Genomic DNA, 26,146 nt, shown 5'->3' with positions numbered 1-26,146 from the left:
GCAGAGCAGTGCACAAACCAATACACGGAGAGGTGTGGGTGCCGTACACAGCTCCATGCACCTGGTGAGGAATTGTCTCGGCAGGGTTAGTTTCATGGGTGGTTGGTTTCAAATTGAGGGCAAAGGGAAAAAGGGGAAGGACAGGCCCAGCTTGTCATCTGCCCAGTGACACCTTTTGCTTTGGTCTCTGCAGGTGGACACAGTGATGGGGATTTCCTCGGGCAGTGTGGAAGCGAGAAAGGCAGAAATTGCATTAATGGGCCAGGCTGGCAGGTAACGAGTCACTGGGTTGGAGTGGGGCCGTTGGGAACTTCCTTCAAGGCGGAGACAAGTATCTTTTGTATTTGATACCCAGGTGGAGGAGGAGCTGCCAGAGGCACGCGGGGCCTGGTGTCACAACAAGCAGAATAAGATCCTGGCAGAAAGGTGTTTGGATACGAGGGGAGCAAGGGGGCAGGAGTCCAGGCCAGAAGAGACGGTTCTGTAGCTGTTGAGGGGTCCGGGCTTGGACGACAGTTTTGGCTGGGTATGCTGGGGGCAGGCTGATGCTAGAGGAGGCATGTAAGAGAAACATCCAAAGGTAGTAGTGGCTGAACGTGCATCCTGCGTGTTCCCGTGTCTGTGCAATAGGAGCTGGTAGTGCTTTGGGTGGGGCTAGAATCCCAATCCCTGTCCCTGCCCTCCTCCTTACTGACCTCAGCGTCCGCAGCCCTTCTGGTGCGTTCAGCTCAGCGTGTGACAGCTTGAGTGTCTGGACTCTGCAATTCCCCTGGGTTAGCGGCCAGCGGGCCCCGGGGGCGGAATACTAACAGGCCCTGTGAACATTAACCTCCCCTGCTGCTGTGCAGTGCGGGGGGGCCCCCCTCCACCCCCCCTCCTATTGGCTACTCTTAGGCCAGCCTCCCATTTGATCTCCCCACCTCATTCCTGGCTTGTTGGAGGGGCCTTTTCCTTCCTCTGTCACTGCTGTTAAACATGGCTACAAGCAAGGACAGGGCAGTTCTGCAAGCCATCTTGAATCCCAGTGCTCCTTTTGGGGATATCCTTGGGTTTGCCGAGGAAGAGGAGGCGGCAGCAGTTCAAGGGGAAGGTGAGGTTTGATTTAGCAGCAGTTCTCTCTTGGGCTCAGGTTCTCGCTGGTAACTAAGGGTCTGTGATGGCTCTGATTTACCCTTCCCACTGGCGGCGGGGCTTTGCCATTGAGGCGGTGTGCGCTGGCATTGGTTAGTGAAGGGAATTGGGGGCTTTGCTGTGTAGACACTGCTGTAATCCAAGAGAAGACAGTGGAGTTACAGCAGGGAAGAATGTCGCATGGGTGTTGTGGAAAGACCCAGTGTTCCCCTGGCAGGGACTGACGGGGGTTTGGAGGCTCGGGAAAGCTCACTAAGAGCTGAGAGGAGAACCTGCTAACTAGATGTGAAAGGAAGGTATTGAGGCCTACCCAGAATGTGTCAAATGAGCACCAGTTTAATTGTAAGTGTAAAGGAAAGGTTTGTAGGGTATTTACTGTGCCTTCTAATTTAGTTATTGTGTTTCTGGCTTTTTTTTAACCAGGGCTAAAGTACACGGACCCCTTTATTTGGATCCCATTTGTCGGCAGTTAATTTTTTCTTTTCTCTAGCATATCTTATAAGGTCCTCTAGTACCTCTCCCATCAACTTGTCAGTTGTTTGACTTGGCAATTTTAATATTTCTGGGGTACCCCCATTTCCATACGGATCTGTCGTATCGGCTGTTCTTTCTAATATGTTTTGCAGTTTTTTATAATCTGTTTGTTTCTTTAAATGGGGTTTTTTGTGTTACATCTGGTAATGGTACTTTGCAATCTTTTAACTCCCATTTCGCTAGATCATTATTAACTATTAAATATCTCAACCCTGAATGTTACATGTAGGGTATATGTATGATTTTCTTCCTTTATTGCTAGAACTGCTCGTATTTTGAGCATGTTTTCTTCACTCTCATCCTTATTATGATATAATTAGTGGTTGAGAGGGCTTATACCTTCTGTTTTGTTTAACTTATTAAAGGGGCACCCTCTGCTCTTGTCAAATCCTGTTCATGATGCCATTTCGGTAAACGGGTTTGGTTCTTTAAAGGATTTGAAACTACAGACAGAGGAATACTTCTTTTTAGAGTCAAATAAAGATTTTTTATTTTTTCTATTTCCTTTATAATTAATTTTCCATTTAAATCCATTCACTATTTTTGATTCTTTTAAGACAATAGAATATACAAAGAAAAAGTAGAAAAACAGTACAGTTTAAAAAAAAAAGAAATAACTTCTAGTACAGATATACCCTACCCTCCTGATTTACCTTTAAACAATTTATGGAGTTAACAAATATATAATACTCACGTTAAGAAAGATAGAAGCATTGCTTAGATTCAGGAGATATTCTTTTCTTTATGTTTTTCCTTTTTTTTTGGATTTTTTGTTGCAACTTATGACCTGTGTTGTTCCCCTTTAAGAGCTTATTTGTTCCCCTTTCGGTGCTTACGTGTAGCAGCGAGATTCAGCGTCGGGGAGGGAGCTCTGGTTTATCAGATCTAGCTTTTTGGATTCGTAGCCCGTCCGCTCTTGGTCTGTTCCATCCAACCTTATATACCCTGTTTCGGTATTTTGGTATCCTCCACTCGCCTGACAATTGCTGACGTTAGATTTTTTGTTGTCTCATTCTGCCCTTACAAAAACTTTCATCTGCTCCATTTGGGGTAATCAGCACTTTGTTGCATACTGCTGTCTGAGTTACTTACTTCCCTAAAAGTGGGGTTATTGTTGGTCATCCAATCAAATTTTGTTTTAATTTTTATCTCCTGTATCTCACAATGCTGCCTTTCCTTTACACTTATAATTAAACTGGTGCTCATTTGACATATTGGGTAGGCTTCAATACCTTCCTTTCACACTAGAAAGACAAGTCAGGTGGACTGACCCAACCTTTCTGGGACTGGGGTCCATGCTCATTAGCACTGGAAAGCTCTTCTCAGCCCTGGAAGGGAAAATCTCTGCAATGAAAACCAAGTGGTGCAAGAGAGCTGCCTGCTTGCCCCCTGCCATGCTGCACATCTGTCACCTTGGCTTTGTCTGTGCGTAACTGTTTTTAAAGTGCAGCTGTGACAGTGCGTTAAACTGAGTGTGTGGCCATGGCATGAGTGCTGGAAGCTCTCCCAGTGTGCCAGGTAAACCACCTCTGTGAGGGGAGTGGCTAACAGTAGCCTGGTTCTCACTGGTGCTTAACTTGCTGTCTTTGGGAAGGAGGGTGTTTTTTCACACCCCTGAGAGTGACAGTGCTGTAAAGTGCCAGTGTAGACTTGGCCTTAGATGAAATGTCACCAGGGGTCTTAGCATCTGTTACTCTTTGCTGAGAGTCAGGGGAGGGGCCTACAGACCAGGACCAGAATGACAGCAAGTAGAAGGCTTTAGCCAATACCTGCCTCATCAGCTTCAGCCTGCTTTCTACATTCAGGCAGTTACTGAAGCATCTCTTGGCCAGGGATACTCTCCTGCCAGGAGCATCAGTACAGTTGGCTTGAGAGGTACTTGTGCAGGCTTCTCAGGCCACGTCGCCTTTCACGAGTTGCACAATTGTTACAAATAACCAGGGAGTCTGGCCTGGACCAAGGTGCTGAGAGGACCCCACTAGACCTGTCCACAATACTTTTCTAATTCACCAGGGAGCGGTTCGGACACTGGCTGTGGGCCAGGCCTCAGGCACTTTGCAATGAGATTCGTGGGCAGCGAGTTTAGGTGAAAGGGCAGGTGCGGAAGTTACACTGCTTGTTGGATTGAAGTGCGGCCTGCTGCTGCCCAGCCTGCATACATACCTGAGTAAAAGTGTCAGGTCGGAATGTGCTATCTCAGCAACCCACTGACATGCTGCTCTGCCCCAAGAAACCTGAGTCCCATCAGGAAACCTGAGTCCAAGATTAGCTCAGAGGCCTCATATTAATCCCAGGTCCTGTGGGCTCCCCTGTCCTATGTCTGGTGATGGTGAGACTCTTCCTTCAGTGTGCCCTGGTCTGGTACAAGGGATCACCTGTCCTCAGCTGGGTGTCTGCTCCATAAATGAGGCTTTTCCTTCACACATGTCACAGAAGGAGCTTTCACCTCAGAGCTACTGGAGCAAGTCAAAGAGCTGGAGCTACAGGGGGTTTTGGCAGCTGAATCTGGAGATGTGAACAGAGCCCTCGAGAAATTCAGCCAGGCCATTCAACTCCTTCCAGAGCGAGCCTCGTGCTACAACAATCGTGCCCAGGCCCTTCGTCTCAAAGGGGACGTGGCAGGTACTTGAGATGGGGAGTTGTGCCCATGACACATGGGTGGGCAGTTACACTTGGGGAGGGCTGCAAACAGATGGGTCTGATTGGTTCTAGCAGTGACTGAGCCAGTCTAATGGATAAGCACAATCTATGTGAATTGCACACAATAGTGGAGCAAATCTTCCCTTCAGTTCTGACTTTTAACCCAATAGTTCATGTGACTTCCCTGAGACCCATGATCTTCTTTTGGGGGTTCTGAAATGCCCCAATTTTTTCAGTCCCATTGTTTGTTCCAATGTGTAGCAATACTGGATGGAATTTGCTCTGTATTTACCAGGAACAAACTTGCAGGGCAATGAATGGGGTAGGATGAGAGGAGACACTTCCGGAGTTGCTGTGGGCTCAGTGAATGCTCCTGGTTCTTGGTGTTCCATAGCAGGTAAATTCAGAACACGTTCCTGTGAAAAACCCTCCCATCTGAGAACCTGCCCAGGTTGCGGGTGGATCAGAAGCTGGAGCACAACACAAAAAGTGGGTATTTTGTCTACTGAACGAACATTTCCTGAGCCTAAACAAGCCCCTCAAAAGGACCCTGTTTTTAATTTTGAAAATGTGGTTACAAGATCCCAGCTGTGAGAGTCTGTAGGTGGCTGTGGTCACTGCCCTGCAGCCTGTCGAATCAAAAGGGATGATACTTATTCTTTCAACGAAGGCAGTGGGAAGTTCACTGTGCTGTGCATAATAATTATGCGTCTAAAACCCCCAGAATCTCGCAGCTGAGTCCCAGCACATTGCACTGACCAAGGCCAGATGGATTCACCTTCTTTCCCTTCTGCCTCCAAACAGGTGCCCTGCAGGACCTGGACACAGCCCTGCACCTCAGCAGGGGCACAGGCCATGTGGCATGCCAGTGCTTCGTGCAGCGAGGCCTCCTCAGTCTGCTGCAGGGGCACAAGGATAAGGCCAGACTGGATTTTGAGCAGGCAGCTGGCCTGGGTAGTGCCTTCGCTCGGCACCAGCTGGTCCTGATGAACCCGTATTCAGCACTCTGCAACCAGATGCTTTCGGAGGTGATGAGAAAGCTGCAGAACCCAGACATCCAGGGAAGCAACTAGAGCCAGTCTTTCCAGGCAAGGGTCAGCTGGGAGTGTCCCGGGGAGAGGGTTGCTGATGAATCGCTCTGCTGGGCCAGGCCAATAGGATGCCCTCCACCTGCCCCACGCAGAAGTCTGACCTCTCCACCTGGGCCATCTCCATTGGTGCACCCTAAGAAATGGCTGATGTTTATGGGGAAGTTTGTCTTCCTCAGTGCCTGAGGCATCTCAGTCCTTAGTGCAGACCATATTCTGTCAGACTAAGATCTGTCACAGGCTGGTTCCTAGATGAGACCCCCAGGCAAGAGTCATGTGGCAGACACTTCCCAGGTGATGGGCCCCTGTGTACAAACCAGACCATGCCCCTTCCTTCCCAGAAGCTTTTGTTGTTTCTAGTAAAGCTCTAGAATCTTATGAGCGGATTGGCTGTATCAGAATGGCACCCTGTTGTGGACATGGCGCCCCTGTGGCTGTTCCTGAGACTTGCTGCTCCAGAGAAGAGCTGGCCGGACTTCAGCAATGCTCTCCCCTATCCCAAATAAACTCTCTACTTTGACTGGTACTGGCTGCAGTTGTCTGGGTGTAATGAGTGTGCTTGTTGCTTTTATGTGCAAGTAGTAATGAGAGAGTGCTATGAAAACCCCTCCCCTGCCTGCCCCTCTAGCCAATGTTGTCATCCTGTTCTCTTCCCTAGGCCCTTGTTCACATTTCACTCTGCTGGGGCCTGGAAATAGACCGGCCTGTGTTCAGTGACCAGCGCAATGAACTGGGTCTTTGGGAACTGGATTCAAGTCCCTGCTCCATCCCAGACTCTGGGATCCTGGGCGAGTCACTCCGTCTTTCTGCCCCTGGTGGGCTTGTCCCTTTCAACAACTGGCATTTTGAGGCAAGGTCTGGCTGTGTACCTAGCACAATGGGGACCTTTAGGTACCCATACTTTCCTCATGCTGGAAGTGACTGACTACACCCCCTACTTGCTTATGAACTCCCCAGCAGGTGCTCAGCCAGGTGCCTCCAATGCTGACAGCCAGGGCCTGGCTAATCTCAAATGTTTCTCACCTGATACCTCTGGAAACATCACCTCTGCCGCTGGGCTGTTCAGTTTGTTTAGAGCAGCGGTTCTCAAACTTACTTTTTGGGCGCGGGAGCCCTTTACGTGCCTACAAATGTGTGCGGAGCCCCAGCGGTCGGTCCCTGATTGTACGTGTTTACCTCTGTGTGTCCAGCTTGTCAACCTGGCGGAGCCCCTGGAGATGTTTTAGGGGACCCAGGTTTAGAGACTCCTCCCAGGAGGTGGCAGGTTCAAGTGCAGGTGCAGTGTAGCACACCCTGTCCAGCCGCACCTGCTGCACTGCCCAGGGCTCCCGCAAGCCCCGGGCCTTTGCCACTGACATCGGACCTGTACGCGGGCGGGCCGCTGCGCTCGCAGCAGAGCCCCGGCAACCCGAACTAAGAGAAGCGTTCACACGGGCCGGTGGCAGAGGAATGGACCGGAGTGGGTTCGGATTCCGCCAGCCAATGGGCTGCGGCGCCGCGCGGAGCCCGGCCCCCAAGCGAGGCTGGGACTGCAGCGGGCGGGCGCGGAGCCAGGGCGGTGGCGCCGGAGCCAGCTGCAGCAGCGGAGCTGGGCCGGGCCCCCCGCTGCCGGGATGGGCAGCGCCCCCGCGGGCCGGAGCGCTCGCTGGGGGCCGGCGGGGCTGATGGAGCCGGCTCCAGGCGCCTCGGCCGCCGCAAAGAGCGCAGGTAACGCGCCGGCCGCTGCGCGCGTCCCGGGGGCTCCCCCGCCGGCTGGGGCCGGGCTGCCCTGCGCCCTGCGCGGCGCGGTGTGAGCCCTGCCCCTGTGCCTGCCACGGGCGCTAATGGGGGGGGCTGAGAATCCCCTGCCCTGGGTTCGCAGCGAGGAGGCCTGGCTGGCCGGTGGCCCCCGGGGGTCCCCGGGTTGCAGTGGGGGCCGCATGGTACCAGTTCATCCCCTAGTGCCGGTGCCCAGCGCAGATGCGTGGAACCCCCCGCGGATGCGCTGTGTTCGCCTCTCGCTCGGCCACAGGCCCGAGTTCACGATGGGCCGATTCCCTCAGAAGCCACGTGGAGAGCAGCACCCAGGTACCGTCTGACTCTCTCCTAGCGCCGGGGCACTGATGAAATTGGGGACCCAACCGGAGCAGAGATGGGGCCCACCAGGCACCCGCCCAGCTGCCGTGCCGCCCTCTCGCACATGCTGCTGTTGCTGCACGTTGAGATGCTAGTGCACTCAGGTAAGGCCCTTGCATGGAGGGCAGTCCCCGTGCCGGGGGGGGGGAGGGGCAGACATGGGCCCTGTGCATGGTGTGTCCGTGCATTGCTGGGGCTGGACTTGCCCCCTTTCTCCATCCCAGCTTGTGAGGGGCCCCCTGAAACTGAGTCAACAGGAACTAAACCAAGGCCCCTGCTTTGGGCTTTGGTGGTGAGGGAGGAGGCTCCTAGAGGTCATGCCTGCCAAGGCTCCCTCACCTGGTCTGTTGCAGTCTCCTGGTCCTGGACTGGCCTGAGTCCAAGCTCCCCAGCTGCTGCCTCAGCCAGCTCAGTGCAGCCCGGATTAGATTCAGAGCCCCCAAGCACTAGGCCTGTTCCACTGTTGGATGAACTGGATCCCTGGTGTGTATGGAGCAGGGTTGGGGGTATAGGATAAGCTCCTGGCTCAAGTGTGCTGCTTTGATGGCTTTTCCCTCCTGACTCCCTGTAGGGATGGGGGAGCCAGATCCCAAGATCAATGGACAGTCGTTGTTGGTGAGCACCATGGAGGAGGATGAGAGCCGCGATTTCACCTGCCAGGTGGACAGCTGGCAGGCCGGGCCCATGCTCACTTGGTACCTGAACGGCAAGAAGCAGGAGACCAACAGCTCCATGGTGGTGACCACCTCGGCTGAGGCCTTTGAGCAGAGCTCCAGCACTTTCACAGTGACGGCGCAGCGCGCAGACAGGGAACTGAACTGCTCACTCACAGACCCAGCCTCTGGCCAGACTTCCAACGCCTCGGTGCTCCTCAACGTGCAGTGTAAGGATCAGCCCCGGGGGCTTTGCCTGGGCTCCTGCTCCATGTGGGCCAGGTCCCTCGCCCAGAGAACTCAGTATGGGAGAGACCAAGAACACTGATGTGGCATCTCTCCCCTCTGCTAGTCCAGCCGTGCCCCTCTGTCCCTCCATGGCCCATGGCTATTCCAGCTCTGTCCTTTTTCTCCTCCCAAGCTCTGCTAGGTCCCCCCAGTCCTGACCATGCTAGCCCAGCCCTTCTGCCTTGTCCCCAGCTTTTGTGCTGCCCCTCAGTCCTGACTGCAGCCCTGGGTACGGCAGGCAGAGGCAGCTGGTTACAGAGAGTTCTGAGGTGCCTCGGGTTCCCCCAAATGTGTTTCTCTGGAGAGTTGAGGATGGGTTGGAACCAGCTCCCCTGACTGGAGAGGTTAAGAAGGTCCGCACTGGTCCTATGCAGTTAGGCACAAGGGGATGGGAGAGGCTTCCCTCCCGCCCATGCTTGTGTGTCTGCACCAAGGAGGTAGAGAACACTGGGGCTGGACTGGAAGGGGTTAATTGTGCAGTGCCCTGGATGCCCTGGCCAGCTGCAGGGAGGCTGTCATGATTCTTATTGGCAGCTAATTGGAGCCAGCACCAGAAGGGATTGAGCCCTGCTCCTGGTTGTCAGATGTGCAGAGAACGCAGGACAGTGACCTGGATCCGTCACTAACGATCCACTAAACTGCACTCCCTGCCCTCCCTCCCCCGCTCCAGGGTCAGAGTTCACTAGGTTCAAGGGCAGGGACCAGCTTGATCTCATACTTGCTTGGTTTGTGTTCCTCCCTGCCCAGTTAAACCAGAGATCATGAAGATGAATGCAAAGTACCAGGAGGCCAAGGACCCGGGTCTCTTCATGGTTCTCTTTGTCCTGGTGCGGGCCAACCCCCCAGCCAGCATCACCTGGACAGACCAGGATGGGCACGTGATGCTGAATACGTCTGACTTCCTCATCCTGGACACCAAGAGCTACCCCTGGATGACCAACCACACTGTGCAGGTGCAGCTCAGCAGCGTGGCCAAGAACTTCTCTTTCAGTGCAGCCAACAACGTGGGCATCACCAACTCCTCCATCCTGCCGCCGGGTAGGTGGTGCTGGGGCTGGCGAGCGTTGCAGAATAAGGCTCAGCTGACAAGGGACCCTGGTACTTGAGCCTGGGCAGGGAGTGCAAGTCACCTCCCCAACCTGGCTCTCTCAGGCAGCCTCCAGACCGGGCTACAGAACAGCGTCTCACCAGCTGGAAGGGTCCAGTCCCGCCTCTTCCGCCCCCTGCGCTGGGCCATGTGGCGTCACCCAGACCTGCCCTGCCACCCCCCCCCCAGTGGTTGTTTGGCAGCATCCGAGAGACGCTGGGGGTGAGACAGGGAGGAGCTGGGTGGTGGGGCAGGAGAAGCCCACCAGTGTATGCTCAGCGCTTGCTGTTTTTTTCTGTGGTGCTGCAGCCCCAGAGCACCTATGGAGTCAGGGCCTGTGATCACTGATAAAGTTTGCAGATGACACACAGGTTGGGGGAGAGGTAAATAATTCGTTGTAACAAAGAGAAGGTGAAGGGGTGACGTGGTTGCAATCTCTGAATATCCACATGGGGAGCAAATATTTAATAACGGGCCCCTCAGTGTTGCAGAGAAAGGTCCCGTGTGATCCCGTTGCTGGAAGTTGAAGCCAGACAAATTCCGTCTGGAAATGAGATGTGAATTTTGGACGGCGAGCGCAGTGAACCATTGGACCAGTGTAGCAGGGGCTGTGGTTGGTTCTGTCACTGCTCTGGGAATTCCTGGCCTGTGTTATAAGGTCAGACTCGATCGCCTTGGCCCCTCCTGGCCTTGAATTCTACAGACGTGTGATGGGGGAGCTGAGGGTGCTCTATGGGCATGGCCAGTGACCACAGCCCGTGGGGTGCCATAGGCCTGCTTGTGCTGTGTCTGGAGGTCTCTAATGGCGGTGGCTGGCTCTGGTGCAGGTCTCCTGGACACCCACGTGGAGCTGCGCCTCCTGACCATCATTGTTGGAGGAGCCTTGGTGCTGGGGACCCTCCTCTGCCTCAACACCCTCATCGTCTGTGTCGTCTGCAGGAAGAGGAAGAAGGCATCAGGTGAGAGTTGGACGTGTCAGCACTGCCCATGCACTGGACACTGGGCTTTTCTTTGGGCATAGGAGTGCACCCGCTCCCAGCCGCGAGGGTCACGGGCCCGTTGCCCAGCTCTGTGTAAAGACCAGGCTGCCAACTTTGCCCGTAACACTCTCTTTTCTTTGCCAGGGCTCCTGGGACCTACACCTCTGCCTCTGAGGTAACCCACCTGCCCCTCGCTCAGAGTCTCTGGTCTGCCAGGGCTTGGTGGAGGGGTAAAAATGCCTTCTGTATTCTGCTTCCCACACCCTCACTTGTCAGCCTCAAGTCTGCACCTCTCCCACGCCTCTGTGCCTGCCTCTTGAACCCCGTCACTACCTTGGCATGTGCAGTTTTTAGGGAGGGTCTGGGTTTACTCAGAGCTCCTGGGGGTTGGGCAATGGCATTTTTGCAAAGTGCCATGTTCACAGCACTGGAGATTGGAGTCCTCTGCAGGGACAGTCCAGGCACCCCCTGCCCTGCCCTGCATTGAACAGACCCAAGAGGAGGGTCCAGTGTCTGGGGCCAGCTAGGGCCGACTGTAATTTGGACCCTTAGGAGCTAGACTGACTCCTCCTAGCTCTCTTCACAGAGGGGCCCCAGCTGTAGCCTGAGGACAGTGTCCAGTCCCTGACCCAGCCCCCCACCCTTGTGCATTGTGGTTCCAGGGGACACGGATGCAGCAACAGGGGTGTTCCAAGGCTCTGCCGACCCAGTCCAGAATGAGCCAGATCCACTGAAACAGGCGCATGGGCATGAGGGGGGCAGGGCCTCTGAGCTGGGGGGAGGCCTGCACCGCAGTATGTGCTGTGCCGCCGGAGGGGGCTCTTGCAGCCCTTCAGTTTTGTTCCTGTTCCAGCGATTCCAACAACCGGAAGCTGAACAGCGTGCGACTGCCCCGAGAGAACATGTCCCTCCCATCCAACCTGCAGCTCAATGACCTCACGCAGGAGACCAAAGGTGAGTTCCCTACCAGAGCCAGGCAGCTCAGGGGGACATCCCACCTAGCAGATGGGTGGGATTTCCCTTTCCCCCAGGACTCCTCTCCTCCTGCATCTGTCTGGGGCAGGAGGTGCTTCCTCTTTGGCTCTAGGGCTCTGCTCTGGGCTGGGTACCTGCTGCATTTGGAGGGAGGGCTGGGGCCGGAGTCCCCAGGTAGGGAGTCCCGGCTGATTGGGGCAGTAGAGACGTGTGAGACTCCTGCTAATCTGAAATTCCTCCTTCCCCTGACAGCCAGCCATGGAGACACGGGAATCCAGACGGAGCGGAAGGACAATGCCCTGTCAGAGCCAGAGAACAGCCTAGGCCTTGGTAACAGAGGGAGCATGACTGGGCGGCAGAGGCCCTGTAGGGACAGGGAGTGGATCTGGAAGGTGGTTCCATCCTGTGATGGACTAGTGCAAAGTGCTCACTGCTGCATGCACTTAGCCCAGCTCTGCATGGGGGAGTGGGGCGCTCAGGTGTAAAATGGGAGGTCAGCCGATGTGTGGGGATGCACAGTATGTGAGCTCAGGAGGGTCGCCCTGCCAGCTCTGGTCCCTGGGAACTCTTGCTTTGGGCCAGTGCTGATGTGTCCTAAGGCAAGTATTCGATGAACAGCGAATAGCAAGAAGCTGGAGCCCTGCTGTAGAGCATGATCTTCTGCACTCGAGACATTGCACCCACCTTAGTCTCATTCGCTCCTTGGACTCAGAGACGGGCCAGACCCATCCAGGACACGGCTTTGTTTGGCAGCAGGGAGGGTGGGCTCTGTCGATTCTGGCAGGGGCTCTGGGAGAGACCAGAAGCCCTGCTGATGAGAATAGAGCTAGTAAGTAATGCTGCTCCCAAACTCGGGGTGAGCGATTGTTAGAGACCAGCTCTTGCCAGCGGCTGCTTCAGGGAACTCCATGGGGCTGGCTCCAAAGAGAAGGCTGTAGTGTAAGGCCACAGAGTGGAGCTTGTTTCCTGACCTTGTGTGGCTGGACAGGAGAGCAAGCAGCAAACCAGCAGAGCTCTCTGTGTGGGCACGTGCAACATGGCATGTCGCTGCTCTCAGTAGCACTCTGGGCGGATTGATTTAAATCAGCCACACAGAAACCTTGGTATAAAGAACTGATTTTATCTTCGCTTGCATTTGTACCTTTTATGTTCCTAAAGGAAGACTGAGTCTCATTGGCTGATAACCATTAAAACATTTTATGCAACTAAATGCAGCCATTTCACTAAAGCTGCTGCTTTTTTTGCTAACTGGTAAGTTACACTATGGGACAAAGTCAAAGTGAGATACTTCAGCTACGTTAATTGTGTACTGAAGTCGAAGTAGCTTAACTCAACTTTTGGCGCTGTGCACAGTGCAGGAAATCAAAGGGAGAACACTCTCCCATTGACTTCCCTTACTCCTTGTGGTAGCAGGTTCACCAGCATTGACTGGCGCACCCCTCTCAATTTGAATTAGCTGCCTTAACTAGACCTGCTAATTTGAACCCAGGAAGATTGACAGCAGCAGCTTCAATCTTCTCTGTAGTGTAGACATACTCTATATCTGCATGTTTATTTGGGCTAATTCAGAGGCTTAACTTTCATATGTATTATGTTGGAAATACAAATTAAATTAAAATGCTCATATGCATTTTAAATTTGTTCATGTACTAGAAATGTAAGAGAATTTTTATGAAGACATGATTTTATTTCAAACTAACTGGTTTATTAAAAGTATTTGTAGGTAGCAAGTTGAATTGTTTCTGATCACCACATCCTTCAAGGTTTTAGAACTAATAGATCATATTCTCTCAAGCCAGTTTTTTTCATAGATTGGAAAACAAGCTTTTCTGACTCCCAATCAGTTTAACACTGAATGAACTAGTCATTTAAATGAATTAGTTGAATGAACTGAAATTAAGAAAATATTCTTGCTGCACCTGCAGAAGAGGCTTCTGCTGTCAAAGGCTGGTTTAGCATGCCAGCAAACTGTGGTTCCAGGTCCTTAGCCAGTGATTCCAGCCGTTCAGTGGTTTGCCTTTCTTCAAAAGTTGGTAGCAAGCATGTATTGCTTATTTAATTTACATTTATTTTAATGGATTATACCATCATTAGACCTCTCCCTGTGCAGATATAAAAAATGAGCTGAAAGTGGAGAGGCTGGCAATGGCAGGCAACTGCCATGGATACATTTTGAACAGTTTGGGGCTTCCTACAGCTACATTTCCTGCCCCGCAGTCTGGCCTGGCTATGCAGTAGGGTAATTGTAATGGCATTTCTTTTGTCCTCCAGGTTTTGTCCGGTTCCCGATGGTTGGACACATTTATAAAGTGTCCAGCATGAGCAGTGATGAGATATGGCTTTGAATGTGTAGCTCCTGTGGGGTACAAATTACCCTTCCATCTTCTGGGATGAGTTTACTGACCCATCAGCAAGGCAGACACATCCAGGAGCTGATATTCTCCCCAGAATCCCAGATGACAGAGCCCACCCAGAACAAGCTCTCTGTATAACGACCATCCGAGCTCCAGCTGAGAAGTGCGCCGCCAACTTCCGGGGCCTGCATCTTCCCCACCCTTCTGCCCCAAGGATCCTGGGTGCCTCAGCTAGTCTTCCCTAAAACACCATGGAATCTCATTAAGAACTGTCCAGTGTGCTGGGAGCAGTTGGAGCACCAGGACTGCAACTGGCCTGTGCTCCTGCCCGGGAGCAAGAGGAATGCACGCATTCAGCAGCCGTGGTCATTTCATCTCCCCTCAGGCCTGGGGAGCATCCATCTCTGAGTGGATCAGAGCTGTGGGCAGGAGCTGCTTCAAGGAGTCAGACTGCTGGAAGTGGAAGCAGATGAGGTAATGTCAGCATCTATGGGGGGGAGGTGGAGAGAGGGGCAGGGAGCCTGGCTTGCCTAAACTCCACTCTGTCAGTCACAGCTTCCTTCTCAGGCCTGGCCAAGTCCCTAAGTCCAACAGCTTTCAAAGTGGCTCTTGATTTTGGTGCCCAGGCTGAGTCCCGATGGCTGGGGTCTGCTGTCCCCAGGGGAGTAGGCAGCTCAGAAGATCAGGATCTGGGTATTCCAAGCTATTACAGGCTTCAAATATTAAGGACCACTTTGGAAAATGTGGCCTGTCCCCAGGGGTGTATTGTGCAGTAGGAGATGGAACAGACTTTCTTCCCCATGGGGCTGGGAGGGGCGAAGCATGCCAAGAATGGCAAATGCCAATACCTGACATAGTGAGCCCTGAGGCAGTTGTCAGCTGCTCTGGTTCTGTGCACCTGCTGTGCAGGGCACAGGTGCGATGAAACAGCAAAAAGAGCATGAGTGCCCCTGGTGCTTCTCTGCTCCCAGCTACCTCCACCCTTGTAATGAGCAGTGATGGGCTGCTGCTGGGTAGCCCCTATTCAGCCTCTGAGAACGGACTGGGGGTGGTAGCTGAGTGAAGCCCATGGCTGCCTCCTGGAGAACCAGAGTGATAAAGGGAAGCTCTTAGTCTTTGAAAAGAGCATTTAGGAGAGATGCATCCCTGCTCTGCCCTCATTTACACGCATGCACGTCCTTGCAGAGAGTAGGCATGTGTCACGTTTCTTCACTCTGAGCCCAGGCACTGCAGTACGCAGCAAATTTCTGTGTGAAAAACCACTGAGGATCTAATCCTCCACTGCAGTGACTGGTGTGTAAATCCTGTCGACTAGAGCTGCTGCAGCACCTGGGCACAAGGATGGCTCTGGGGCTTTTAGCCTTTGCTGTGTGTCTTGCTGTGGTGACCGTCTTTTTGTGAATGCGCATCTGCAAAGAGCAACTCTTTCCTAGGAGACTCCCATTTGTGACCCTTCTCTCCTGCCAAGAAGTCAGCATGATCTGGGTGCTAGTGAACAAGCACAAATGGAAGTGGCCGTTCAGGCTGGCCAGCTTCTGCGTAATACATTAAGCTATGCATCAAATTATCTAGCAGCTGCTAGTTCAGTTAGTTGTTTTCAGATGCTGCATTGTTAGGTGAGGCATGTTTTTTATGTAACTTAAGCACTTCAAGAATAAAATGCTGTAATCAAAGTATAACACAGAGCTGCTTCTAAACGGACTGATGCTCTGGCACGAGTTATGGGCTGGAGGGACCTACCTGGGCTTGGCCACTTGAAAGGCTGACTCCCCGGAAGAGCCTTCAGCGGTCCTCTCCCAAGGATCTCAAAAGCACTGACCAATGGGTTGTCTCAAAAGAGTCTGGAAAATTCTTCCAAAAGCAATAAACCAAAAATTGTCTGTAGCAGTGGCCGGTTATTTCTAGTGTTGTGTCCTCATCTCCCAAAATACAGAGCAACTCTAAGCCAAATTCTGCTGGAAGTTACAAGTGTAAACCAGGACTAGCTGCTGGATGTACCCTAAGCTTGTGCTCTCGCCTCTCCCCAGAGGGTGATAAAGGAGACATTTCACGTGTTAACTAATGCTACCTCCAGGAACCAAGGGGGAAAGAAACTCCACTCTTCCTTACTGTGATGGTATTACCACCACCTCCCTTCTGTTGGTGCCCTTAGTATTCCTCCTTGAATAGCTGCTACTGAGCTCCCAACACAGAGCAGAAGTTCATCCATAAAACTTCCTTCTCCCCTTCATTTGCTTCCAGTGACAGCTCTTCGCCTTACAGGACAGGTTTACACAAGCACACACACTGGTGAATACATCTCTTTATTAGAAATGCCTAAGTCCACCCCCCCAGGTGAATGACATGTTTGTGGCTTTCATCTCTCCATTCAGTGGCTGAATCTTGTACTCCTCTCATAATGGAAACTGCTGTGGAGAAGCAATTCTGAGTCCATTCCTGCAGTGAAATCCTGGTTCTCCAGCAATGTAGGCTGGGGATCTGGGCTAGTCATATTCCCCATCATTAGCACCAACCCTGAAGCTCAGTAGACTGTAAAGCCACGAGGCTGATTTCAGATTCCTAGGACATTGTTACTCGCAAGCCTGCTGAACCATCTGGATGTGAGTCAAAGGGAAAGGTTCACGCATTTCCGGCTAAAAGCCACAAGTTAAATTCTAACCTTGACTAATTCATCCATCTGCCAGTGCAGAGAGAAAAGATGGTTTCAGTAATGCTTTGCTCTGCTGGTTGTCTTAGGCCAAGGCTCTACTCCTAAGTGCAGGCCCTAGCTCTTGAAGAAAAGGTCTTTTTCTCAACTGAAGCGTAACACTTCTGCCTCTCCTGCCTGTGAGGGTGGATTGGATAGAGGACTCCCTACCTTTCTCCCTTCAGCCAGGGCTTTGAAGTGCTGTGGGGAAAGAGACTGTGTTAGTACAGTGACTTGCTCTGGTCATTTGACAACACAAAGCCAGCTGTTTAGAGAGAATATATTTAGACCATCCAATGAAAAAACTCCCAAAAAACTTCAGAATTTCATTAAGCAGAAAATTGATGCAATCTGAAAAGCTACTCAGCTACATTAGTGAAACAAAGGTTTCCATTTCACCCTACACAGTATAATCTCATTTAGAGGGAGTAACTGCATTCATTTAAAAAAAAATAAAGTTTATGGCGGAGAAATGGGGAAACAGATGAGGCAATGATCCCCATAAACACATTAATAAAAAAATGAAAAGTATATTAAAATTCATCAGTGGAATGTAAGTGAATTTATGGTACTGTGATGGGCAAAAGCTGGGCAGAATTTCTCCATCTACACAGCATGTATTGAAAAATGAAAGACACTTTGGAAAGTCCTCAGGAGGCTCCAGAAGAGAGAGAAGCAGCATTTTACTGAAATGTTCTGCAAATTGCCTTTTCTAAGAGCCCTAATGACCTGATCACTCATTCTCCAGCTGCTACTGGAAAAAATAACTCAAGCCAGCTATTGTCTCCACTTTAATCTATTAAGAAACAAGGAGAAATGGGTTGAAGTTTGCTGAAAGGGGATCACTCATTGCCCATCACCAAAGAGGAGTCTAATAATTGTAAGTTATAAGCAAGGGAGAAACCTCTTCAATAATAGTCAAAATTAAACTCAAGATTAAGATTTAAACCCAACTGATGAGAGGAGAGTGTGGAAAAGCATCGACTGCAGTATGTGATCAACTACCACAAAATTGAGGAAAGGGACCCATAACAGCTTTCCTCGGTACAGCTTTAGGGATTTCCATAGGCCAATGTATGTGAACGTATATACTAACTTTATCTCATAAGAATGGCCCATCTAGCCCAGTAGCCTGTCTGCCTCAGATGGAGGGAACACAACAGGTAATCCTCAAATGATCCCTCCCATATCACCCCTTTCCAGATACAGGCTAGGGACACCATTCCTACCCATCCTGCCTAATAGATTCATGGAGGTTAGGTCCATTAATGGCTATCTAGCTCTTTTTTTTGAACCCTGTTAAAAGTCCTAGGCATCATCACATCCTCTGGCAGGGAGTTCCACAGGCTGACTGTGTGTTGAGTGAAGAAAAACTTCCTTTTGTTTGTTTTAAACCTGCTGCCTATTAATTTCATTGGTGACCCCTAGTTCTTACATTGTGGGAATAAGTAAATAACTTTTCTTCAAGTTTTATAAGACTTGTCATAAAAGAATGGATGTCACCTGCATTCTGCAACATGCTAGCATGCGTTTGGGGTCCTCAGTGAATAGCAGGAACTGCTGGGAAAGTGATGCCTGTTGCTGGACTGAACGAGTGACCCAGCAAGGTCACTTCTGGAAAGCATGAAGGGAAAAGATGTCCCTGTTCAGATCCTTTGGAACTTTCTGTACTTGTAAAGTTGTTAGGAAGCATTTGGTTATCTGCTTCCCTAAACCTCCTGCAGTTTCAGCTGGGAAAAGATTTTTCATTAAGTTCTCATTCAGCTTCCAAAATGGTATGCCCTTCAACAGCAGGTGTGTCCTATACGCACATGTAGGATGTAGCCATGGGAAGCCTGAGAGGTGAAAACAGCAGTTATAGCTAAGAAATAATGGAAATGCTTCAGAAAGAGGCCAGGATATGTACTGTTGTTGGGTGCTCTTCAATGCACAAGAGTTGTTGTGAATTTTAGGACAAGTGACTTAACATTGCCTTCCTCCCTTGTAACAGTGACAGCCTGGAAGGTGGTGGACAGGGCTGGAGTCACCTACCTGTGAGTTTTTGAACTCTGAATACAGCGAGAAGAGGACATGCAGGGACTGGACCCGACTCTTATAGACAGGAATGTCCAGAATAGCTAGGACAAAACAGCAAGGTTGTGTTTAGTATCCTTATGTTGCCTGGGCATGGGCCCTCTCCAAGTAGCAATACCCTCTGAACACCTCCATGGCAACCCAACGCTTGGGGGCTTTACATGCTAAGTTCTTTCTTCCAACTACAAGCACCATCTGCTTAGGTTGGGGCTAAACTTGGCTGCAGAGGTCTCTTGCTTTTCCTAACTATGATGCCATCTCTAGTGCTACTGCGTGATCAGTGAATAGGACAGGGTCTGCCACTGAGTATACAGAGGGAACAGACACATTTAGAAATATGAGGCACATCTGTTTCTCTGCTCAAGGACATGATACTTGGAACACAACACCCATCTCCAGAAAAAACAAGGGCCATTCACCTTCCTGCAATGTGAAACAGCTACAGGTTCTGAAGGGACCTCTTATCAGCCCGTCCACTGGGGGCAGGCTGACCCCACATCTGCAGCCTAGTGATATAAAAGGCTAAGCTTGAATGGTAAGATGCAACAAATGCACCTGGAATACCTCTTCCAAACAGGCAGAGCACACTGCTGTTGGGAGGAAGTGCTGCCTGCTCAACCACCGTCTTATGGGTGTAACACGTCATACTTTGTGTGGTGGTGGTGGTGGTGCGTGGAGGGTGGTAAGGAGCTGACAATCTGCTGCCTTTGAGAAGATAAGCGACGTGTACAGGTTCTTTGCTTACCACATATCATGTCAATGTACTCAGCCAGGCCACAGCTGATGTCTGCAGTTGGAAGGCTCACCTAGAAGGGACATGGAGAGGAGACTCATGTTCAGTTCCCATACAGCAAGAGCATGGACTAGTGTTCCCAGCAGAAAGAAAGCACAGCCTGGACAGCAGCAAATTAAGCTTCCTCCTTGTCCCACCATATAAAGGGGAGGAGGTCAGGGAGACGGAGGCCCATTCATCGCTTGGCATCTCTACCAACGTGGGGAACAATTAGCATCGACTTGTGATGTGGATGCCTGTTCCCTAAGAATGGGACTGAAACTCACCCATTTCACACAGGCCGCTGAACAGTTACTACAGGGTGGCAGTTTTCAACCACCACTGATTGACCTTGCTGGATTTGAGGCTTAAGCTGATGAACTAGAGACACCAAATTGCCTAGACAGTAGTTTTCCTTCATAGTGATACAAGAAACCCAAACAGCTCTGAACCAGCCTGTGTGAATGAGGGACAAGATAGTGTAGAGACACAGGCCAAAATGAAAAAAAAATCCAGATAATGCCTGTAATATACAGCTCAGGTAGCTGTTAGGTGGGCTGACAACCTACCTTTCCCAAGAGCTCCTCAAATTCTGGAGACCATTCCTGCATCAGAGTCTCAATATCGGGCACTGGCCTGCAAGGGGAGAAAAATTAAACACAGTAGCCCAGCATTAATTCTGCAGGATGTGAGGCTTGACAGAGTGCACTGAAAACAGACTGGTGAGACTGTGACACAGCAACTGCACTCTTATCCTCAGGCAGAAAACACACATTTGCCTCTCCAACCACACAGAAGGGTACTGACTAAGCAGCTTTCACACAATTAGGGTATTTAAGGCCAGGTCCACACTAGGGGATAAGTTCAAATCAAGATACACAACTTCCTCCTCTCTTCTGACTGTGCATTTTGAAAAGTGTTAACTATAGTTCTTTGCTGACATTCAGAGCCTTTCATATCAGCACTTCACAAATGTTGGAGAAACCTTTCAGTCCTACTCCCAGTAAGTCAGAGTTGCTATCCTTATAGGACAGGTGGAGAAGCTGAAATGCAGAATTGAAGTGACTTGTCCAACATCGAACAACATGTCTGGGGCAGGTAGAAAATAGAACCCAGGAGTCCTGACTCTTAGTCACCTTCTCTAGTTGCTTAAACATGCTCCCTTTCTACAAAGGCAAACTGTAGCTAGCTGAATTACACAAAGTCAGCAGGAGAGACATTCCATTGATCAAAGGCTACTCAGAACTGCATCTCTGCATACAAGACAAGCGTAAGGAGTAAGCAAAGTAAATTACAAAAGCAGGAGACTGCAGAGAGTTCACCTGGTGTAGTGCACAGTAGCAGGAGGTTTGAAGCGATGTAACTCACTGATACTCTCAATCCAGTTATCAATAGCTTTGGGATTCTTCTCTGCATTCTCCAAGCTCTTCACTTTTATTTGCTGCTGGGAACAGAAATGAGATTCTAGAGACAGACTCTCCATGGCTCCCTGCAAACCCTGTGCTTCATTCCTAGATGGGCAGTGTGGTTTTGTTCTCTTTCCCAGCTGCGCTAGGTCATCCAGCATCTGCATACTGGAGCAGAACAGTAGCTGGCAAAGAACACAGTTACCCAAACCAGATAGGAACAACCGCAAGAGATGAAGCTCTGGCCCAGGGAAACAAACAAATCCAAACTCTGTTAATTAAGGCACGTGAGTCAATGAGAGCAGACACACAGTCTAATGGCATGGTAGGAAAATGTTTTCCGTTCATGAGAACTTCAAGTCAAATCCTTACTGTGTTGTAAGCATGGTAGTGCTACAGACACCCAGATTAGAACAAGACTCCGTCTTTCTACTCCGTACAGTGTGGGGTAAACGACTCTTATTTTCATAACTTACTGCAACGTTGTGCTGTTTGGAGTTTTCCGTTAACCAGAGAGAGAGCACCGTGGGATCTGACTGTTTTGTGGATGGCTCATCCAGTACCAACAGGCCAAGGTTATCTGGCTTGCCATCAGGCCGTGGAACCTGCAGATGAAGAGGAACTGATTTTTGTTTCTTCTAAAGTAAAAAAAACAGGCAAGTTTAAAGGATGTTTAAAATAAGCCCTTTTAAAATACTGCTTTGGAAGATCATGTTGCTGTGCACAGACTAGCCTTAGAAAAAGTAGTAGGAGAGAGCGTTGCAGAGCTGCCTGGCACTTCTGGATCAGAAAGAGAGCTGCAGTTTAAATGGGATGCTACAGAAAACAGAGCAAGAAGTAACATCAGAATTAAGATCTCTGCTCTATCCACTTAAGTCTCAAAATAGATTCAGAGATCCGATTGTGAAATTTCATCAAGATCAGCAGAAATATTTAATTATAGAAAGCCAGAGAGCATTCAGAGCTCATTCATCTTCATTACAGCTGCACTCAGGAGACCTGATATCCACCAGAGATAATGATCCCATTTACACACTCATTCAGCTTCCACAATCAGTCGCATTATCCAGTATGAAACTGCAAACAAGAGAAATTATTGTGTTCCAGTCACGTGGGACAGAAATCCAAATCTCAGACATACTGGAAGGATAATTCAGAGGTAAAACTAAGAATGAAATTCTGGAAAAAAACAAACAAACCCTTAGAAGATGGCAAAATTCAAGAAAAGGAGGATTGGACAATCAGACAAAAGGCTCTACTGAATGTACCTGAATAGCAGAAGTGAAGCTGAAGAGGAGGAGTTGGATCCCTGAGGGACACTTAATAGTAACTACAACAATGTAAGAAAAAAAAAGTACTAAGTGTGCTTTGATTGGGGTGATAGAGGCAGCAGAGTGGGGGGGAACTCCCTCCACCCTCTTTTAGTCTTGTTAATCCTAGCTTTCTAGGACAACTCAAATAATAAGGGGGCACCGAGAGCCATAAGTGGGTTTGGGTTCTTAATCCAGCACCCAATGTGCTGAGATTACTGCTGTTCCAACAAAGAGAAAAGCAAATGCTACTTTTCACTAAGTTAATATTGTTTTCATGGGTGCACAAGAGGGAAGGATCTGAAAGCTGTGTACCTTTAAGAAGGCATCAATGTCTCCAACAGCTGGAATAAAATCTGGAATGAAAGGCTGCAGTTTGTGTTCAAGCTCTATCATTTGTGGAGTGTACCTGAGAATAACACAAGCAAAGTATCATCCAGGAAAATAGTATTTCTTTCTGTAACCATTTCAACCACCCGAAGGACATTCCAACACAGACTCCTTATACTCACCTCCTTATATACTGGAAGAGCTCTTTAATCTCTGCAGACACTGGTAGATACTCATAATCTGCAGGGTTGTAGGCACTATAGAAAAGAGATATTCAAGACCAACAGATTCTGGAAGATTAACTTAATGGAGAACTTGTATCTGATCCCCTAGGGGTGTGTTAAAAGAGGAGAGGGCCTTGAATGCTTTCCTTAGCCTAGTATACCCATACTGGGGGCTGGATCTGGCTACAGAACAAATTTACAGATGAGATCAAAAGAATCCAGAGTTTGACATCTTTAAGAAATGCTTCAAATTCTTCCTCTTTGAAGATGTTTCCACCATAAGAACACCACTCACAACACCGATTACCCCCTTTCTTGATTGGAGTTTTAATTAATAATATCATAGTGATGGGCAGCAAACCAGACTCTCAACAAACTTATATTACAATACAATGTAATGATAAAACAATTACTTCCCTTGAGGCAGGCTAGCCTGCATGCTAGACATCTGTACTCTCTTTCAGACAATTGCATTCTGTCTTTGTCCAGCACAATGCTTTGAGTATATTAATGGGTCCACTAATATCCCTGCCTTCTGTTACTGCTAGTTTATCATACTAAGTCTGAGTTTTTGCCAGGCTACCTGGCTACGCTCTATGCTACCTCAAAATGTTCATGAGCAGGTATTTGTAGGCAGGAAACTTAACAGGCATACTTGAAATTAAGAATTCTCCCTGTGTCAATGAACACTTCAGAATCTTGCTTAGGAATCCAAGTTTTAAGTTTTCTAAGAACAATTCTATCTATGAACAATGCATCTTTACTGATGCATGTCAAATCCCAGTGACACTCGTCCTGTCCACACGGTCAATGGCATTCCCTCTACCCTACCCTCCCCCCTTAATATAGCTATATCGTTGTATCTTCATTTTTCAGGGCTGATACTCTGAAAACTTACTGTGCCATTGCATCTGTATATTATCTGTCTCAGCTTTTAAACCCCTTATCCCACACTGTCTAATCTAAAGACACATCTGCACAGTACTGTCAGAATATAACATTACTCATTTGGCCTGTTAGGATGGAACAGGTCTCTCTCATAAGGGAGATCTTGACTTTAATTCCAGTGGTTCCTCTAACTGTTCTTATAAATTGAGAGTCCTTCATACCCCTCCAAAGGGGCTCCATGCTCCTCTTCATCATCGTCATCGTCCGAGTCAGTTTCAGACGAATCATCCTCATCCTCTCCATCCTCGTTCTCACTAAATCCTCGCTGTGGGGCCAGTTGAGCTACCTTCTTTTCCTAGGTCATGTTAAAACCAAAGTTATGGTGCAACAGACGTTCCCAACAGCCCCATTTCCCAGCTCTGCCATTTTTCATTCTAAACAGAAAAACACCCTCTGTTCAAAGTTTGCCACATACGGGTGGCACTGCTGTGTGAAAAAGAAACTTCCTTGGGTGGTATGGAAAAGGAATGCCAGCACAGACAATTAATCTAGGGTTACTACTGCTCTTAGTCTGACCCAAATGCATGGGTTTCAGCAATGGGGCGGGGGGGGAGGAATATTTAGTTCTAACAAACAAGAATTTATCTTTTTTAGAGAATCTCAAAATGGTTTATAAACAGTACTCAGCCCTTTCCAAGGCAGTAAGTACTATGATCCCACTTTACAGCCAGAGAAACTGAAATAGATAGGAGAAAACTGGCTCACGCAAAGCCACACAACTGATTAGTACAGAGCTGGACATAGAACTCAGGAGTCCTGACCTATAGTCAGTGTATGTTCTCTAAACTGTAAAAAACACTCCCTACGTTTCCAGCCAAACGTGGGTGTAAGCTATTGATCTCTGACAACCCTCTTTTTATCCCACTTCAGCCACTGAACAACAGTGGGCCTGGTAAAAGCAACAAGGAGTCCTGTAGCACCTTATAGACTAACAGATGTATTGGAGCATAAGCTTTTGTGGGCAAAGACCCACTTCGTCAGTGGGCCTGGTATTCATTATATCCACACTGGATGGTATCAGCTACCATGATGTGAAAATTCCCTTCTAGACCGATTCTCCCAAATTCATATACATTGTTCCATCTGTTTTACTTGAAGAAAAAAGAAATCTGACCCCCTCCTTACCTTCTATTTCTAGTACAAATAATGTGTCTTGCCAAAAAGTACTGCAATTACATTTCTTTCTACTCAAAATGGGTCTTAAAAATAATCACAAAACATTAAGAAATTTCCCCAGTAGGACTCAACATACAGATAACAAGTCCCAGGTAGATGGGGGCTACAAAATGCTGTGATCAACTACATCAGCAAAGAAGAACATGGACAACCTCATACCTTGTTTATTTCTTCATCATACTCATCACTGCTGTTATCAGCCATGTTTTTGAGCTGTGAGCATGTGGACCTAGGACCTGCTGAAGAGATCATCAAGAAGGTTTCTGTATATATGCTACCCAAGCTTGGTTGTGAGATTGCAGCTTGGATTATCACATTGAGGCACCTATCTACACAGGCCCTACACTGAAGTTCTAACAGTCATGTTTACTCAATTGCAGCATGAGGCTGAACTAGACTAGACTGCAGCTGGGCTAGCCACGGTGGAAAAGCCCAAATCCCTATTCCACCAACCACGTGCACGCCTAGGTTTGTGACAATTGTCCTTACCGCATCTAGTCTCTCAAGCTTCTTTTTCACCCCCAGGGAACACCTTTGGTATTTAAAACGCGTGTTCTGCTTTACCCCCACAGCACCGTGCGTCCAGCGAATCCCAACGAGCCTGCTCCCCTCCAGTTTTGAGGAACTGAGTTTTCATCCCCTGGGGGAGGCTAAGACGCTGTAGCAGCGAGGCTCAAGCTGCCCGTCGGCATTTAGGGCGGGAGCGGAGGCGGCGGCGGCGGCGGCGAGGGAGGGAGGGAGCGGAGGCGGCGGCCCTACCTCGCTGCCGTGGAGTTGGGGTGTAGACACTGGCCACCTCTTCGGAGTCGTTGATCTCCAGGCTCTCGTCGTAGGGCTGGTTTTCCACTATTTTGGTCTAGTGACAAAGACAAGCGCGTCCGGGTCACTGTCGCTGCCGACTGCAAAGCGCCGGGAGCGGCCTGGGGCTGCCCGGCGGGTGCTCGGGCCTTTCGGGACCCAGAGCACCCGGGCAGCGCCGCCCCCTGCTACGGTTTCAACCCCCGCCCCCAGTCACCTGCAGGGCCTCCGCCATGTCCCGGCTTTCAGGGCCCTGCCCGAGGCCGGGCCTCCATCACCCCCTGTGTCCCGTCACCCTGGAAACTGGCTCTCGCGAGAGTTGCCGCCCCAGCTCTACGGCGGCCGGATCGAGTCACGTCCATGCGTCTCCTCTCCTGTGGAAAGGGGAGGGCGTCGCGCAGCGGCCCCTAGCGGCCGGGCCGCGTCACTGCAAGGAAAGAATGACAGGTGCGCGGGGCTGTCGGAGCGCGGGCTGGAACGCGCAGTCTGGGGGGGGGTGTTTCTGCTTCTCACCTGCGTGCGGGCCCCGCCCCTGCTCGCGCGCGCATGGGCCTCCCCAGCAAGGGGCGGGGTCTCCG

General features: G+C 50.0%; 3 protein-coding genes across 11 annotated transcripts; 2 read left to right on the top strand and 1 right to left on the bottom strand.

Moving 5' to 3' along the window:
• The first annotated feature begins 910 nt into the window (after window positions 1-910).
• On the top strand, window positions 911-5,919 carry TTC36 (tetratricopeptide repeat domain 36). Of its 4 annotated transcripts, none has more exons than XM_075909591.1 (4): window positions 914-1,090; window positions 4,099-4,287; window positions 4,700-4,794; window positions 5,110-5,919. In XM_075909591.1, exons 1-4 carry the CDS (start codon window positions 976-978, stop codon window positions 5,290-5,292), a joined length of 582 nt encoding a protein of 193 aa, XP_075765706.1. In that variant the 5' UTR covers window positions 914-975; the 3' UTR covers window positions 5,293-5,919. The 4 variants fall into 4 exon arrangements, with proteins under 4 accessions (XP_075765707.1, XP_075765706.1, XP_075765705.1 ...); XM_075909590.1 differs by having other exon boundaries at window positions 915-1,090; window positions 4,601-4,702; XM_006120947.4 differs by lacking the exon at window positions 4,700-4,794 and having other exon boundaries at window positions 924-1,090.
• Window positions 5,920-6,066: 147 nt separating this feature from the next.
• TMEM25 (transmembrane protein 25) lies at window positions 6,067-15,729 on the top strand. 2 transcript variants are annotated; one of them, XM_075909585.1, is made up of 9 exons: window positions 6,067-7,100; window positions 7,483-7,612; window positions 8,080-8,391; window positions 9,197-9,487; window positions 10,364-10,495; window positions 10,661-10,691; window positions 11,370-11,470; window positions 11,744-11,821; window positions 13,763-15,729. In XM_075909585.1, exons 2-9 carry the CDS (start codon window positions 7,525-7,527, stop codon window positions 13,834-13,836), a joined length of 1,107 nt encoding a protein of 368 aa, XP_075765700.1. In that variant the 5' UTR covers window positions 6,067-7,100; window positions 7,483-7,524; the 3' UTR covers window positions 13,837-15,729. The 2 variants fall into 2 exon arrangements, with proteins under 2 accessions (XP_075765700.1, XP_075765701.1); XM_075909586.1 differs by having other exon boundaries at window positions 7,436-7,612.
• Window positions 15,730-16,129: 400 nt separating this feature from the next.
• Window positions 16,130-26,053, bottom strand: IFT46 (intraflagellar transport 46). Of its 5 annotated transcripts, none has more exons than XM_075909589.1 (12): window positions 25,786-26,053; window positions 25,530-25,626; window positions 24,930-25,006; window positions 23,756-23,889; window positions 22,605-22,679; window positions 22,408-22,501; window positions 21,259-21,387; window positions 20,699-20,820; window positions 19,946-20,012; window positions 19,350-19,410; window positions 18,563-18,648; window positions 16,130-16,732 (listed from the first exon to the last, which is right to left on the bottom strand). In XM_075909589.1, exons 1-12 carry the CDS (start codon window positions 25,801-25,803, stop codon window positions 16,637-16,639), a joined length of 1,056 nt encoding a protein of 351 aa, XP_075765704.1. In that variant the 5' UTR covers window positions 25,804-26,053; the 3' UTR covers window positions 16,130-16,636. The 5 variants fall into 5 exon arrangements, with proteins under 5 accessions (XP_075765704.1, XP_075765702.1, XP_075765703.1 ...); XM_075909587.1 differs by having other exon boundaries at window positions 24,930-25,009; window positions 25,786-26,052; XM_075909588.1 differs by having other exon boundaries at window positions 20,699-20,817; window positions 24,930-25,009; window positions 25,786-26,050.
• Window positions 26,054-26,146: the final 93 nt, after the last annotated feature.

The sequence above is a fragment of the Pelodiscus sinensis genome, chromosome 26, assembly GCF_049634645.1.
Source record: "Pelodiscus sinensis isolate JC-2024 chromosome 26, ASM4963464v1, whole genome shotgun sequence".
In the NCBI taxonomy this organism is placed as follows: Eukaryota; Metazoa; Chordata; order Testudines; family Trionychidae; genus Pelodiscus; species Pelodiscus sinensis.
Note: the sequence above shows the minus strand (reverse complement) of the source record. Positions and strands in the feature narration are given on the sequence as shown.